The sequence below is a fragment of the Physeter macrocephalus genome, unplaced genomic scaffold (genome assembly GCF_002837175.3).
Source record: "Physeter macrocephalus isolate SW-GA unplaced genomic scaffold, ASM283717v5 random_189, whole genome shotgun sequence".
Taxonomy (NCBI): domain Eukaryota; kingdom Metazoa; phylum Chordata; class Mammalia; order Artiodactyla; family Physeteridae; genus Physeter; species Physeter macrocephalus.
In genome coordinates this window covers 80,346-96,477 of record NW_021145460.1, presented here as the reverse complement: position 1 = coordinate 96,477, position 16,132 = coordinate 80,346, and the positions used below count along the sequence as shown (strand labels likewise).

Genomic DNA, 16,132 nt, shown 5'->3' with positions numbered 1-16,132 from the left:
TTATTGGCTAAAAACCTATGCAAGCGGAAGGAGGGGGCTGAAACTTCGCTTCCTTCTGACTCTTCATTGGCTAAAAAGTTCGGCGTGTCCCTCGGGTTCTCATTGGCTAAAGGAATGGGCGTGTCTTACAAGCCTCCGGGTCCCTCGCAGGTTGGTGGAGGAGACAGGTCCTTACCCCGCCCCTCGGGTTCCCACCCTCCTCATTTTAAACACGAAGTTGAGGGACGGGCTGTCGTTTACCCCGAGCCTCGGGGCCTCACCTCGGGGGTGTGCTCCCAGAGGCCTTCGAGCCTCGCGGAACTCAGGGATTTAGACAAACGCGAGCGGGGAGGAAGCCCGGAACGATTCCTTCGCGGAACAGTTCAGGCGAGGCCTCTAGGAGCTCGGGGAGGGACGGCCCGCGGCGGGCCCGACGAGACTGGCAGGATGGCGGCGGCAGACCGGGGTCCGGGGGTCGCCGTCCCCGTGGAGCTGCGGCGCGAGCAGCACATGGTGTGTGTGGAGTACCCGGGCGTGGTGCGCGACGTGTCCAAGATGCTGCAGACCCTGGGCGGCGAGGAAGGAGTCTCCCGGGTGAGGAGCGGGGAGTCTCCGGGGACCCGAGGGGAGGTCTGAGTCGCTAGACTACGGCCGAGGGGCGGGACTACCCAGGGATGTGAGGTTTCCTTGGCAACGGAGCTCGAGGTCGGCTCTGGAGCGGCCAGTGGGCGGGGATTTGCTTCAAGACCGCCGGGCGTGGACAGTTTATCCCTGGGATCGGAGGGAAGAGGACTGCAGGGGAGACCCAGAGAGGGGAGAGGGTGTCCATTCCATCCCATCATTACTGCCATGAACGGAGCTCAATTGCACCCACCCCCCGCTCCCCAGGTTGTGCTGGGCTGCCACTTCCTCATTTCACAGAGCGGAAAACTGAGGTACGGGGAGATTAAGAACCGTTGGCCTACCATGAGACGGGGAGGAAGGATTATGTTATTAGTGTTAAAAGTAGTAATAGCTAACAATTTACTGTGTCTCTTCTTTAGAGAATCCTTCCTTGACTGCCCTTACTAAAGTGGCTGCTAGCAGCTAACCTCTAATTCCAATCTGAAATTATGTTTTAATGTGTTTATTGTCTGTCTTGGACCCTTGGCTCTGAGGCTGTAAACTCTATGAGAACGGGACTTCCCGTGGTCCTAATATCCATAACTGTGTCTGCTTCCAAAATACTCGTCAAATGCATGATTGAATCTTCACGACAATCTAGTGAGTTAGTTACCATTATTATTTCCATTTTTCTGATAAAGACACAGGAAGAAAGGTTGGGTCAAACAAGCTCCTACGTGGTACAGTGGGAATTTGAACGCATGCACACCTCCCTCTGAAGTCTGAACTCTTAATTCTGCTGCCTCATCCTTTATGAATACTGAAAAACCTTGAACCTGTCATTAAGCACAGGAGGCCAGTAGAGGCCCAGTCAGTCATGTTTTCTTCTTTTATTCTGACTTACTTTACGGCGGCATTGACCAGGACCCTTGCTCCTGCTAACGCCAGGGATGTTTGGACCCAGTTTCAGTGTGACCCCTTTGGGAAGAGACTGGTCATTCATTCATTCCATTCCTGTTTCTTGTGCACCTCCTCTGTGCCAGCCCCACATCTGGGGTCATTCCCAGCGCAGCAGTCTCATAGACCTGTTTCCTGACAATAGGGGCTCTTTTTAACCTTCTTCCCCTAGATGCTTCCCGAGCACCCGCTAAGGGCCAGGTTTTGTCCTGGGTGTTGGGGAGCCAGCAGACCAGCAAGTAGATGACCTTGGCCTAGTTAACATTGTTGGTGCTTTCACACGCTCACAGCTGACACTTACTGTGTCCCTCTTACCCCATGTGGGACAAGCATTCCTATATCGATGACACATTACCATGATTTAGGTGCCAGGCTAAGTGCGTTACATATACTTCCATTTTATCACTGTAACAGTCTGATGAGTAGGTACTGTTATTATGTCCATTTTAAGGAGAAGGAACCAAGGCGTGGAAAGGATAAGTCACACTAGTCAGGGCCAAAGTGCTTGTTACTTGTTGATTTTATCTCCTGTGGACCTCGAAACTTTTGTATATATGAGCCTGAATACCAGGACCCTTTGGGGTGGGTAGTTCCTAGAGAAGAAGCCCTAGACAAATCATTCAACTCCCACCCAGGCTCTCCACGGCAGACACGGGGGTGACACCTCCGTGAAGTGCTGCCAGAAGAGTAGGTGGTTACCCGCACTGACCTGTCACTCGAGAGACAATGGCTTTACTGACAGTTATTGTCTCCAACTTTACAACCTCTTAGAAGGAAGAGACTGTCTTCATTTTCCCTACCAGATAAAAGCTAAGATACTTGGGTTTGAAAAATGAGTCTTTGGGGAATTAAAAGCTCAGAACGAAACAGAAAAAACCTCCTGGCCCTTCCCTGGCCACCTGGGTCGCCATCGGGCTTTCATCGAGGGAGGAGCTGCCAGCTGCTTTGCTGCCCTCCGCTTCACTCTGTCTCCTTTGACCTCGCCGCAGATCTATGCAGACCCCACTAAGAGGCTGGAGCTGTACTTCCGGCCCAAGGACCCCTACTGCCACCCCGTGTGTGCCAACCGCTTCGGTACCAGCAGCCTGCTGCTCCGGATCAAGAGGAAGATGAGGCGGCAGAGGGGGGCGCCGGGGACTGAGGCTAACCCCAAGGTCACGTTCGACATAGAGAGCCTTGGCATCGTCTCCACCGTTTACAAATTTCAAGGTAACTGCAAAGTGCATTCTTACCGCACTGGGTTATTTCAGGGCCTGCGTCCCTCGTGCCTGCAGGAGCTGCATGGGTCATCCACCCGGTGAAGGGGGCCCGGATATGCCCAGGCCTGAGGGGAGTGGCAGAGCGCAGGCCCTGTCCCGGAGGCCCTGCTCGTTGCTGCTCGGTTTTCTGCGTTCTTAAGAGAAGCTGGAATTCTCTGAGAAATCTCATTGTTAAAGCCGCTTTATGGGGCCAAATAAAACTGGCCCACAGGCCTCCAGTTTTCAACCCCACCCCCGCCCTCGTGTTTGGGGATCTCCCTGGTCTTGACTGCTGCTGGTCTTGCCGACCCTCTGAAGCCTTCCCAGATCACCTCAGCCCCTTGGGACCTTATGTCCTTTGAACTCTCAGCCAACTGGATGTCTCCCGTGGGGTCCTCAATCGAGTTTGCTCCCCCCAGGGAACCCCTGGGAGGAGGTGCTAAGGCGTGGGGTGGAGAGGGGGAGATGAGCCTGCCTCAGCCTCCCTCGGTCTCCCTGTCTGTGCAGTGGGAGCCCGGAGCTCCTCAGGCCCTCGTGGAGATTCACAGAGATGATGCCCGAGTGCCGGTTCACGCACACGTATGGTACTTGGCGAATTACGAACAAGCCTCAAGAGTATCTGTAGTTGCAGCTGCAGTTCTAAGATAGAGACTGAAGAGAATAAAGACCAAAAAGGAAGGAAGAGGGGGGTAGAAAGTGTAAAGAAACTAAAACAGGGCCTGGGATCCCACAAGTTGGGCATTTGGAACGTCCATCATTCTGGTGGAAAGTGGTATTCACCAAAGAGGGCCGTCCTTCCCGGGACGAGGCTTCCCAAGTGATCCGTTTCTTTCTCTCTCTAACTGAGCCGGTACCTCACCACTCAGTGTGTGTCCCAGACCAGCAGCATGGGCCTCACCTGGGAGCTTGTTAGAAATGCAACACCTCAGCCTCTGTATTTAGCAAGATCCCAGGTGAGTCATGTGCCCGGTACAGTCTAAGAAGCACTGACCTGGACTTTTATCCTCACGTACCATGTAACTCCCCTACCCCCCAAAGTAGTATTTATCCAAGCGACCGGGCTGAATTCCCAGAAGCGACTCGGACGTGTTGTTTGGGGTCCTGCTACCATTGCCCGGCAGCCTCCCCTGCGAGGCCCGCTCAGTGCACCCGAGAAGACGTGGGTGCTGGTGCGTGGCAGCTGCCAGTGCCTGGGCGGGTGTAATAGGGTGTCCGCCGTCTGTCTACCTCTCTCGCCAGGAATGTCCGACTTCCAGTACCTGGCCGTGCACACGGAGGCGGGTGGCAGGCACATGTCCATGTACAGCAAGGTGCTTATGCTCAAGCCCGAGAAGGAGGGTTTCTTCCACCAGGAGCTGCCGCTCTACATTCCCCCACCCATCTTCTCCAGGCTGGACACCCCGGTGGACTACTCCTACCGCCCGGAGACACAGCACCGGTAAGCGCCCCCCTGAGGCCGCCGCGCCGCAGCCTCGGGGCTCAGGGCGGGGGCCCCGCGCGCGCTCGGAGGGCTGGACTCTTCCGCTCACGGGTCAGGCGGCCAGGGCGGCCGGCTTTACTCAGGCCCGGGGCCCCGGCAACAGAGCACTGGTGCCCAGGGGCCCTGACCAGGGTGTCAGCAACCAGCCCTGGTCCCTGCGCCCCACCCGGAGGCCTTGCCCAGGGCTGTCGCCACACCAGAGTGTGAATCAGGATGTTGCCTTTGGACTTAGACCCCTCCCCCAAAGCGCGTACCTTGAGGTGTGGAGAGACAGACGCCCCCTGCCACGGGAGCCCTGGGAGCGAGGTCGATATTTTTTGGAGAGCAACCTGGCAGAATCTATTACAGTTTTAAAGGTTCTTTCCTGACGACCAGGCGGCCTGTAGGAATTTATCCCACAGTGACTGTCGCCTCTGTGCTCAAAGATACACTGACAAGATCGTTTTCTGGTTGGTTGGCTGTGGGCAGCAGCAAGAAGCCGGTGAGAGGGCCCGGCGGGGCGGGGGCCCGTGCTCAGGTCCTGGACCTGTGATCCCGCATCGCAGGCCGGGCAGCTGAGCCCCGACCTCCCGCGCCAGCCTCCCCGCCTGTAACAGGGGTGATGATAAGAGTAACGGTACTCACTTCTCGGCGTTGTTAGAGGGCTGAACGACTGAAGCTTTGGGAAACTCTGGGTGCCGGGCAGAGTTTGATAAAGTGGATAACTGAGTGATCAGTCCACTAATAGGGATGACGTAGTTAACTAAACGACAGCCTATCTGTGCCAAGGAAGACCGCACAGCCTTTAAGAAAGCGGGCTCCATGGGCCCACGTGGCTCGTGTCCAGAAACCTTGCTCTAGGAAAAGCGGGTGCTAGAGCAGACTCTGTGCTATAAAAGTAAACTGGGTGATAATAGAAGCCTGGAAAGATCGGGAAGATTGGGCCCAGAACAGTTATCTGCAGAGGGGCGGGAGGGCGAGAAGCTTCTCTTCCCTCGTCAGATATTTCCATCAACGAGTACTGACTGCCTGTCGGGGCCCAGGGCTCCCCTTGGAGCCAGTGTCAGTGGGGACGCGACAGGCGGCTCCGTGCAGGGCCGGGGGCTGGGGAGCCTGTGGAGCCCCAGTGAAGGATGAGTGTGTGGTGGGAGCCTGCGGGCAGGTGTGTGTCTTAAAGGAGATAAGTGGGGAGTGGGCTGTCATGGACAGTGAGTGGGGTGCGGGAGGGTCCTCGGGGGAGCTGACCTTTGAAACAGACCTGTGTGATGACAGAGCCGGGTAGGTGAAGATCGGGGAGAACGTTCCAGACCAGGGGGCTGGCACACGCAAAGGACAGTCGGGGGTGTTGCCCCCAAAGCACAGAGAGCAGAGGGAGGGCTGGGGTGAGGGCCCCACGGCCACAGAAAGGAGCCTAGATTTTATGCTAAGGAGGAAGGTGTATTGTTCCCTTCCTTTAAAAAATATATTCTGGGGAGTTCCAAAAGGAGAGAGGAGTGTCTGATGGACGCCCCCCTACGTCACCAGCTTCAACTTTCTGCTGCTGGTTTCACCTCCCCAGCACCTCCACCCCCAGCCTCACATCGCATCCTCCAGAACCAAGTGTGTGTCTCTAACTGGGAAGGACTTGGTTTATTTTAACTTAGCCATAGCGCTGTCCTCAGAATGAGCAAACGTTAACAGTGTCCTTCACGTCATCCAGGGCCCAGTCCTCGCTCCGTTTCCCCGTTGCCTCAAAAGTCAGTCGAGGGCTTCCCCGGTGGCACAATGGTTGAGGGTCCGCCTGCCGATGCAGGGAACGCGGGTTCCTGCCCCGGTCCGGGAGGATCCCACGTGCCGCGGAGCGGCTGGGCCCGTGAGCCGTGGCCGCTGAGCCTGCGCGTCCGGAGCCTGTGCTCCGCAACGGGAGAGGCCGCAGCAGTGAGAGGCCCGCGTACCGCAAAAAAAACCCCAAAAAACAAAACACAACAGTGCACTTTAGACCGCAAAAAAAAAAAAAAAAAAAAAAAAAAAAAAGTAAGTCGAGAGCCAGACAAGGGTCGATGTCTCTCAGGCCAGTTGAGTCCATAACGCGCCCCCCCCCACCCTTTTTCTGACTGCAGGAGTAAATTGTGCTTGTTAGAAAAGACCAGACATTATAGAAACGTATAACTGCAAGGAATCGGGTCCATTCCCTCCCTGCTGAAAACCCTAGAGTGTGCAGTTTTCTGTGCGTATGTTATACTCATTATGAGAGTTTCAAATTTTTACAATGTACATGTTTCTGAAATTTGAAACTTATTTCCCCTCCACAAGCATTTTACTCTTACGGTCAGAAACGAAAATATGTAGAAGGAACTAGAGGCACCCGTCCCCCGCCCCGCATTGCCGGCCCTGATGCTGGGTGGCAGCGTCAGAGTCACTGCTCTGTCCTGTAGGGCCAGCAAACAGCTGTCTCCCAGCCTCTGGGAAGGGGACAAGGGTGGAGGGCCGGCTGCCCTTGAACCCACAGGCCCTGTTCTTCTCCCATGTCGTTTATCGATTTTCCAGCGCGTGGAAGGAACCTGCCTTTTCTCCCAGGGCTGCCATCGATTTTTCTGCTCTGATGGCCCTCATGGGTACCGAGGGCCGGCAGCGGAGGCCTGGCCCCCGCCTTGCTGGCTTTCCTGGGTCCAGGGAGGCTGAGCTTCCTATATGGCCAGTGGGCAGAGGACAGGCTGGGAAGCTGGCCTGACGGGGGTCCCCCCTCCTCGAGGCAGTTGAGGGGGGTGGGCAGGCAGCCCGCTCCCTGCTGCCGCCGCCTGGCCCAGAGGGAGCGCCCGGGGCTTTCCTTCGGGGGTGTCTGGGGCTTCGGGGAGTTGTCTTGGAAAACAGGATAGTGTTCAGGATGGTTTCAAATGGAGTCATGTTTTTTATTTATTTTTTATTTTTTTATTTTTTTATTTTTTGCGGTACGCGGGCCTCTCACTGTTGTGGCCTCTCCCGTCGCGGAGGACAGGCTCCGGACGCGCAGGCCCAGCAGCCATGGCTCACGGGCCCAGCCGCTCCGCGGCATGCGGGATCCTCCCGGACCGGGACACGAACCCGCGTCCCCTGCATCGGCAGGCGGACTCCCAACCACTGCGCCACCAGGGAAGCCCGGAGTCATGTTTTTTAAAAAAGGCACAGATTTGATCCCGTCTTTGTAATTTTGTTTCCCAACGTGAAAAATCACTTTGTTTTTCTTTATAAATATGCAGATGGTATGTACTCATGTAGAAAATAATGGTAAAATGGAAACAAATTTAAAAGGTATTAATCACCTGTGTGACATCCAGGACATACTTTGAAATGCACTACAGAATAATTGAGTGGGTTTGGGGTGGGGCCTGGCTGGCGTGAAATTGGCCCTGTGACGGCAATTGTGGAAGCTGATGGTGGGCTTGTGGGGGCTCCTCGTGCTGTTCCCCCTGCTTTAGCGAAGCTGTGATGTTCCTGACGTCCCACCTCAGAGGGAAGCGCTCTGAGCCTCTTAGGAGTCGTTGGCCCTGTGTGTTCTGTGCTAACAGCTGGTGGCAGAGCCCCGTCCCCCGCTTTTTCTTTGGCCGCACTGTGCGGCTTGCGGGATGGATCTTAGGTCCCTGACCAGGGGTCGAACCCAGGCCCCTTGCAGTGGAAGCCCGGAGTCCTAACCACTGGACCTCCAGGGAGGTCCCCAGAGCCCTTCTTTGAGCCTCTGTGCTCTGTGACGAGAGCGTCTGGTAGTGTCCGTCCTCCCTTTACCGCGGTATCATCGAGATGCTTCCGAGCAGGACGGAGGTTAGCAGCCCCGCCAGCCTCCCTGGGCTCAAGTCCCAGCTCCGTCACCTCGGGCTCTGGCTCGAGGCAGGTTTCCAACCCCTGTGGCCTCAGTGACTTCATGGGCAATGGGTCCTTCCTCGTAGGATTGTTTCGAGGGTTAGATAAGCGAATTGCGGACGGCAGTAAGCACAGCTGCGGTCTGACGGCTGATTAGTGGTTCCCGTGTGGCCGCCCGCGCCTCGGCTGATTCCCCTGTCCCTGCCTGCTGGGCATCCGGGCTGTTTCCAGCTTTTCACTGGCTGGACGGTGCTGTGCACGACGCGACGCAGTTGTGAGGCCACCAGCCTCACGGCAGGGGCCCTTGCCCACACCCCAGCCTCTGGGACTCTTGGCCTGGCCCTGCTTCGGAGCCTCTCTGAGCTGGCGCGCACTCGCTGCCCCTTCTTGTCCTGGCCATCAGCCTGAGAACACAGGCGCCTGCCTTCAGCGGCCGGGGCTGAGATCCGCCCCTCACCCAGATTCCAGGGAAAAGCGCCCACACGTGGGCTGCCCGTGGTCCAGCCGGGCCCACGGCTGGCGCTCCTGCCCTCAGCGGCTCTCTGCTCCTAGGGAAGGCTACAACAACCCCTCCGTCTCCGGGGAGAACCTGATCGGCCTGAGCAGGGCCCGGCGCCCTCACAATGCCATCTTTGTCAACTTCGAGGGGGATGAGGTACCCGAGCAGCCGCTAGAGGCTGCGGCCCAGACCTGGAGGAAGGTCTGCACCAACCCCGTGGACCACAAGGTGGAGGAGGAGCTGAGGAAGGTGAGCCCTGCCCCCTCCGGCCACCTCTGCACTGGCCCCGTCCTTGTTTTAAGCTCATTTATTAACACATGGGAACTCTTCACCTCCAGATGTTACATCTAAAGCTATGCCAATATAAGCCCTGCCTTCCCAGATTTGAAAGTGCTCCTTAAAACTCATTAGAGGTGCCTTTGGGATGGTAAACGTTGTCCAGATGTGACCTCGGCGTGGAGCTCCGGGATTCCGGAAGCTTTTGTTCATCCGGTCCTTGGCCGCAGCACACCAGACGGGGCACCTGGTGCGCACCGGGCCCGGCGCTTCCTCCCCGTTAGAGTTGGGGTGCACAGGGGCCCTGGGAGGAGGCGGCCTGCTGCCTTGCCCGCTGGCTTGCAGGTTCCGGAAGACCCAGGCCAGGGGACTCTGGTCCTTGCATCGCCACACGTGTGGACAGTAGCTGCTCAGCACATCACTGCTGACCAACGCTTGCCTCTGCCCCTGTTGAACTTGACTGTCCCCTGGGTGTGGGACGGGGGCGGGGTGGGCTGTTATTTCTGAAGTGGTGGACACCTTGTTATGTTTCTAGCAGTCACTAGGTCGGGGGGAAATGGGGGCCACTCTCCAAGGCCGCTCACTGTCCTCTGGACACAGCCCCATCTCCCAGCTGGCTCAGGGCCGCTCCCACCCTGGCCCTCCCACTCCAGCCCCACTGGCCTTTCACAGCCCTCCCACTGGGAGGGGCTGGGCCGTCCCCTGCGGCCTTCATCACGTCCCAGCTCAGGCCCTGCCCTCTGGGGCTGCTCCGGGTCCCAGCGCTCCGGCCCGTCCCCCTCCTGGCCCTGCTCTGGCTCCTTTGGTCCCCTGCCTCCCCGCTGCCCTTAGAGCTGCCTAAGGGCAGGGACAGCGTCTCTCGTGGTCATTTCAGGACCCCCAGGCCCTGCAACCGCCCTTGACACGTGCGGGGTGGGCAGGGCGCTTCCGAGGGCGGGACGAGTGGGCGTGCGCAGAGGCCCCTCCCCACCTGCCTGGCCCCTGCTCCGTCCACCCCCGCCCCTCTCAGGAAGGTCCTCTGGGGCCACACCATGCGGGGAGCCTGGGGCGGGCGGGGAAGCTGCCTGTGCTCTCCTCAGCCTCTGCCTTGACCCTCCAGCTGTTCGAAATCCGCCCCATCTGGTCCCGTAACGCTGTCAAGGCCAACATCAGCGTCCACCCCGACAAGCTCAAGGTCTTGCTGCCCTTCATGGCCTATTACATGGTGAGTGTCCACCCGCCGCCCACCTTGCTCCCCACCAGGGTCGCCCTGATCCCTGACGTGACCTCAGAGCCCCAGCAAGGGCAGGCGGCCCTGTCCCGGCACCCGGAGGATGGCTGGTTAAAGGGATTATACATTTTTTGATGGCCTTGTATGGAGAGCTCTCTAAGGACCGGGCGCTGGGTTAAGTGCTATGTGCATAGCATCCTTTCTGCTTCCGTGGGGGATGGCAGCAGGGTTGGGACCTCTGATGAAGAGGCTAGGCTCAGACTGGTGACCTGGTGGGCCCAGATCCTACAGCCGGGGAGTGGCAGAGCCCCCTGGGGACCCTGGCCTATTTGGCTGCAGCACCTGGGCCCCTAACCACAGTGCCACCTGCCTTCACGCATTCTCCCTGGGTTGAGGGGCGTTCAGTGGGGGTCAGTCCAGGAGGGCATGGAGATGGGGCTGTCGTCACTGAGATTCCCCAAGGTGCTGTGAGGAAGAGCTCCTGCCGGCCAAGGGTGGGTCCCACCTGGGGCCTGGGGAGGCAAGTGGACAACGTGACCGTGACGTGATGGCCAGGAGGTGGGGGGCATGAGGCGGGCTCATCCTCCTGGGCTTAGACCGACCTCACAAAGCTGCTGCCTGCCTTTCCGCATTGGCTCTCGGGACCCAAGGACCTCGGGAGCGCTGTCTGGGGACAGTGCCTCCCATCCATTAGCACAGTTGTCACAGTTGTGACAGTTCTTGAGCTCTTGCTCTGTGCCGGGCACTGCGGTGAGGGCTTCAGGGGCACCGTCTCATTTAATCCTCACAAAAACGCCATCTGACAGGAAGACCAAGGCCTGGAAAGGCCAAGTGACCTATCCGAGGTGACCGAGCCACACGTGCGAGCTGGGGGGCAGGGTTCCAGAGCCTGTCCCCAACTCTTGGGGGTGTGGTGCTGCCCCATCTGGGCAGCCACCTGGGCCTGCACCTCAGTGGGGCCGGGGATCGGCCTCGACCGCACTTCGCACTCCCGCCCTTTCTGTCTCAGATAACAGGCCCCTGGAGAAGCCTGTGGATTCGATTCGGGTACGACCCCCGAAAACACCCAGACGCCAAGATTTATCAAGTCCTTGACTTCCGAATCCGTTGTGGAATGAAATACGGTAAACAATTACTGAAACCTTTGCTTTCCTTTTCCCTTTATCACTTTCTGTTTCCAGCATTCTCTTCTGTAATAAGAATATATCCACGTGGAGAGGATATATTCCCCCCTTGGTGGGACTGTTAGGGACAGAATAGCGCAGACACGAGGACCCGAGCTCTCGTCCTGGCTCCTGCGGTGACGCCCTAGTGGCTACATACAGCTGCTGTGCTGCAGGCCAGGCGTCCGGTCAGTCTCTTGTCCCTGGCCCGTGGTGACCACCCCCACCCCCGCACACAAAGCACCAGGACGCGGCGGCTCCTGTCACTCCAGCGGGGGGCCTGAGTCACCTTCTCAGGAGCCGCCCCAGGGAGCCCCGGTGCGCCTGTGGCTGCCAGACGGGGCTCCGTGCCCACCCCGCCTGATGCGCGCCCCCCTCCGGCAGGTTACGCCCCCAGCGACATGCCCGTCAAGGCCAAGCGCAGCACCTACAACTACAGCCTCCCCATCACCGTCAAAAAAACGAGTAAGGGGCTTCCCTGGTGGCGCAGTGGTTGAGAGTCCGCCTGCCGATGCAGGGGACACGGGTTCGTGCCGCGGAGCGGCTGGGCCCGTGAGCCGTGGCCGCTGAGCCTGCGCGTCCGGAGCCTGTGCTCCGCAACGGGAGAGGCCACAGCAGTGAGAGGCCCGCGTACCGCAAAAAAAAAAAAAAAACAACAAAAAAAAACCAAAACAAACCGAGTAAAGGGCTGGGGAAGATGGGCATCCGGACGGTGGGATGGGGAGGGGCTTCCCGAGGAGGTCACTCCAGGGCACTGCTGGCCCGCGCACCCCGGGGAGGGAGGGTGCAGCCAGGAGGGCAGGGCGGGGGGGCGGGAGAAACCCCCCGCCCCCCCGTATTCCAAAGCCCTGCCGTGGTCCCCTCGCAGCCAGCCAGCTCGCCACCATGCACGACCTGAAGCAGGGCCTGGATCCCTCGGGGTCGGCCAGTGCACGCAAGTCGGCCTCCAACAAGTACAAGCTCAAGGTGGGTGTCCCCTGAGCTGCCTGCCTGGGTGAGAGCCCGGGAGCGGGGAGCGGCGGCCCCTCCCTCGGGCAGGCCCAGGACCCCTCACACAGCCCCCAGCCCCGCCTGTCCCGACTGGGGCTGCTCTGCCCTCCCAGTGCCTTTACGTGACTCCCGCCTCCCGGGACAGCCTCTGGGTGTGGGTGCTGGGGACCTCCTGGGCACGTCCTAGGGAGGGGCTCAGACACCAGCAGCCCCGCGGGGCAGCCGCGGGGCTGGGGAGCACCGGGCGCTGTGAGCCCGGAGCCAGAGCGGACCGTCTGCGCCCCAGCGGCCGCGGGCTGGGCGCGGGGCGCCCTCACAGGCTCAGGCTCTCGTTAGCACAGTCGCGCAACGGGGGCGGTGACTCCCAGGGGCCCTTGCCGTGCCTGGCCGACGTGAGCTGCTCCAGGCTCGGGAGGAGGCCGGCAGGGCGGCCCCCTCCCTGGAGTCACCTGCCTTGTAGAGGGGGTGGGGCGGCTGTCTCCCAGCAGCGTCAGGTCTCCGCTCCTCAGGGAGGGCCCGGACCCTCGCCAGAGCAGCCGTCCTCCTCCAGGACTCTTGTCTTAGGCCTTTATCCCCACCTCTGGAACTGGCCTGCAGGGCCACCTAAGATGACCAGACAGTGGAAGAGAGGTGTGAGGAGGGCCCTGCTGGGAGGCGCCGAGGCAGAGCCCAGCCCCGGCCCCCGGCGGCTCACGGTCCCAGGGCCCAAGGGAGGGCCTGGCTGCTTCGACCACCCCTCGACGCCTGGGGAGTCGCGGCTCGTTTTCTGCACACCGGCTCCCCGGCCTGTGGCCCGTCTGCCTCGCCTGAGTCTGGGGAGAAGAGCCAGGCCTGCCAGGTCCTGGGAGCAGGAAGGGCAGCCGCCCTGGGAGAGGCCCCGTGGGAGCCACGCATGGGGCTCTCCTGCGCCACCCGCCCCCGGGGACGCCCCCTCCGACCGTGCCGTCTCTGCCCTCCTTTCCCAGGACTCGGTCTACATCTTCCGGGAGGGGGCCTTGCCACCGTACCGACAGATGTTCTACCAGTTTTGCGACTTGAACGTGGACGAGTACGTACGTGCGGGGCCCCGAGATGCCGGGGTGGGGACCGTGGGACTCGGGGTCAGTGCAGAGAAACCACCCGGGAACCCAAGTGTTTCCTGCGACTCTCCCACTTCACGTCAGCCTTAGTCTCTCAGCGAGAAGGCCGGCCGCCTGGGAGTCCTCTGCCCGGGCTTGCGCGGCCCTCGGGAGTGGCTTCCCGGGCGCACCTCGGGCCGCACCTCTGAGCAGCCAGCCGTGCTGCGCGCAGAGCACGGCGCTGGGCCGGGGTCTTTGCCTTCCTCCTCCTTTGCCCGCATGGGGGTTCCTGACACGGTCCCCAGTCCCTGGAGTTGATCAGAATCCCAGAAACCTTTAAGCCAGTTGTTCCTAGTGATGTTTAAAAGCCTGGGGGAGGGGTGCTGGGACGGGTGGAGACGGGAGCGTGTTAACCCAGCCTGGAGCCTGGTGAACGCTCAGGCTCTCACCAGGCAGGTGGGCCCCGGCACACGCCCGCCTTGTGTGCGGCGTGGGGGCCGGGGCCCCGGCTGGGGGCACACGGCTCTCGTGGACGCCCTCCGTGACCGTGCTCATCCCTCGGGATGGCGCTCTGAGTGCTGCGTTTCTGAGCACAACCCCAGCCCCGCCGGAACCGCCTACTGGCGCCTGGGAGCAGAGACCCCACCCTGGAACTCTGTCTCCCACCGCCCAGGCTGCAGAAGATCATTCACCGCAATGACGGGGCTGAAAGTCTCTGCACAGAGCGGGACGGCTGGTGCCTCCCCAAGACCAGTGACGACCTGAGGGACATGATGTCCCTCATGATCCGGCACACCATCCGCTCCAAGAGGCCTGGTGAGAGCGCTCGGGGTGAAGGGAAGCCCTGGGTGCTCTGGGCCCCCCTCCGGGGCCCGAGCAAGTGTCCCTAGTGGACCTGCTCCCCAGGAAATTGCACCCAGGTGGGAGCCTCTTGCCCTGACAGTGTTGCGAGGGAGGCCTTCAGAGCCAGGGCTCCGCCCTGGGGGTCGAAGGCAGGAGGCGGGCCCGGAGGGCTGGGGCTGGAACAGGGCCAGTGCCGCCAGGGGGGCCGCCGCTTTATGCCCTGGCGTCACCCTACATCCTCTGGCCACGTGTGGGCATGTTGCTCCTGTCTCCCCTGGGAGGGCAGGGAGGGCAGGGACGGCGGGGCCTGGGCTCCTGTCGCCCGGCACTGCCTGCCCCTCCCAGGATGAGCAGCCCCGCACGGCGTGCGAGCAAGGGGGGTGAGCCCCTGCCGCGCTGCAGGTCTGATGGGGCTGGGGGAGAGCGAGCCAAAGGTCCCCTCCCGGGGGTTCCTCCCAGGCTCGGGGAGGGGGCGTCCCAGACCCACCAGCCCCTATGGAGCTGATGGGAGTGGGGGTTCTCAGCCTCCTCAGCCTCTCTAGGACGCAGCCCCCCTCTGAGAGTCCAGTTGAGAAAAGCACTGACACAGAGCCCTGCACAGCCCTGGGGAGTCCACGGGACCCACGAGCTGCCCGAGGCTCCTCCGGGGAAGAGGTTTTCAAGGCCCTTGGCCTCAGTGTACCCTGCAGTGCTTGTTAAACTGGAGTCCCAGGTCCCCCAGCCGTCCATGCTTGCCAAAGCAGCTTCTCTAGAGCTTGAGCCCAGACACCCGTATTTGTAGACAGGCCCCCAGGAGCCGAGGGCCTCTGGCTGAGACCAGCGACAGCTGGTGTGGGCGCACCCAGGAGCCGACGTCGGGACACACACGGCCTGTCTTTTGGCCCAGCTCTCTTCTCCAGCCCAGCCAAAGCTGACGGTGGGAAAGAACAGCTGACCTGTGAATCTGGGGACGAGGAGGACGAGGAGGAGGAGGAGGAGGACGAGGAGGAAGAGGAGGAGGAGGAGGAGGAGGAGGAGGAGGGGGAGGAGGACTTCAAGCCGTCGGACGGGAGTGAGAATGAGATGGAGACGGAAATTCTGGACTATGTGTGATGCAGCCCTGGGCTCAAGGCTGGGCCCCCCGACCAGGCCCGATGAGGGACCCAGGACAAGCCAGGGCCCCCTGGTGCTGCCCGCAGCAGCCAGAATGGCCCTCGGCGGCCGCGCTGAGGAAAGCAGCCGGGCACGGCTGACCCTGGTCCTGCCCGGGCTGCCCTCTGGCCCTGGGTGCCCGGGGACATCCCGAAGGTCGTGCCCCGGCTTCGCACGGCCGCGAGCCAGCCCTGTGTCCCTCGGGCTGAGCCGGCGCCCAGCGCCTCCCTCTGGCTGAGACCCGCGAGCGCTGGCGGTGCAGCTGGTGCAGCGGGGGCGGGGCCGGCCCTGGCAGCTGCTGAGGCGAGGACGGGGCGAGGAGCCCGGTCGGTGGCCACAGGTGGCAAAGACCGCCGTTGTGTTTGGACCCCACCGTTTGGGGTAACCTGACAAAGGGCAGGCCCAGCTGGAATTGTCCGTATTAAACACATCTTCCCGAGGAGTCTTGGCGTCTCAGTGGGGCTGTCAGAGCCAGGGCGGGGTTTCCTCTTGCCTCTGGGCTTGGGCTCCCGCTGGACCTCGGCTGTCCCTTCCGTCGTTCATTCAGTGACCTGGTGGTGGGTGAGGCCGGGGTGGCTGAGAACAGGCCCGACGCCCCTCGCCGGGTGGGCCGGGTGAGAGCAGCCAGAAGTAACGCCAGCCCCGGGGGGCCCTACAGCCTCACGTTCATCCCTTCCTGTTCCAAATGGACGTGTTCGTGAGAGGATCACGGGAGACAGACCCTTGTCTCAGGGCTGCCTGGTGTGAAACCAGAGGTTTCCAGGGGTTGCAGGGTCCCTGGGTGGGGCTGAACCTGCCCTCCCCGGGGAGTAGCCCCGCACACACTGCCTGAGCCAGAGATGAGCCCCGTCGCCCCTTCCTCAGCCGGCAGGCTGGGCCACAGAGCGTGACCCCAAGTTCCCAAGTCAGACAA

At 60.9% G+C, this 16,132-nt stretch overlaps 1 protein-coding gene across 3 annotated transcripts; it reads left to right on the top strand.

Moving 5' to 3' along the window:
- Nucleotides 1-228: 228 nt before the first annotated feature.
- Nucleotides 229-15,851, top strand: GTF3C5 (general transcription factor IIIC subunit 5). Of its 3 annotated transcripts, none has more exons than XM_024117337.2 (11): nucleotides 229-573; nucleotides 2,529-2,748; nucleotides 4,017-4,215; nucleotides 8,602-8,797; nucleotides 9,924-10,028; nucleotides 11,044-11,158; nucleotides 11,582-11,662; nucleotides 12,066-12,163; nucleotides 13,153-13,235; nucleotides 13,919-14,061; nucleotides 14,975-15,851. In XM_024117337.2, exons 1-11 carry the CDS (start codon nucleotides 427-429, stop codon nucleotides 15,178-15,180), a joined length of 1,593 nt encoding a protein of 530 aa, XP_023973105.1. In that variant the 5' UTR covers nucleotides 229-426; the 3' UTR covers nucleotides 15,181-15,851. The 3 variants fall into 3 exon arrangements, with proteins under 3 accessions (XP_023973105.1, XP_028340262.1, XP_028340263.1); XM_028484461.1 differs by having other exon boundaries at nucleotides 14,870-15,851; XM_028484462.2 differs by lacking the exon at nucleotides 14,975-15,851 and having other exon boundaries at nucleotides 13,153-13,239; nucleotides 13,919-14,055.
- Nucleotides 15,852-16,132: the final 281 nt, after the last annotated feature.

Excerpts from the sequence above, each read along its gene's own strand:
- GTF3C5 (XM_028484461.1), top strand. The coding sequence starts at position 427 with ATGGCGGCGGCAGACCGGGGTCCGGGGGTCGCCGTCCCCGTGGAGCTG. Across the intron at positions 10,029-11,043 it reads CCTTCATGGCCTATTACATG|ATAACAGGCCCCTGGAGAAG; the intron begins GTGAGTGTCCAC and ends TTTCTGTCTCAG. Across the intron at positions 11,663-12,065 it reads CATCACCGTCAAAAAAACGA|CCAGCCAGCTCGCCACCATG; the intron begins GTAAGGGGCTTC and ends GTCCCCTCGCAG.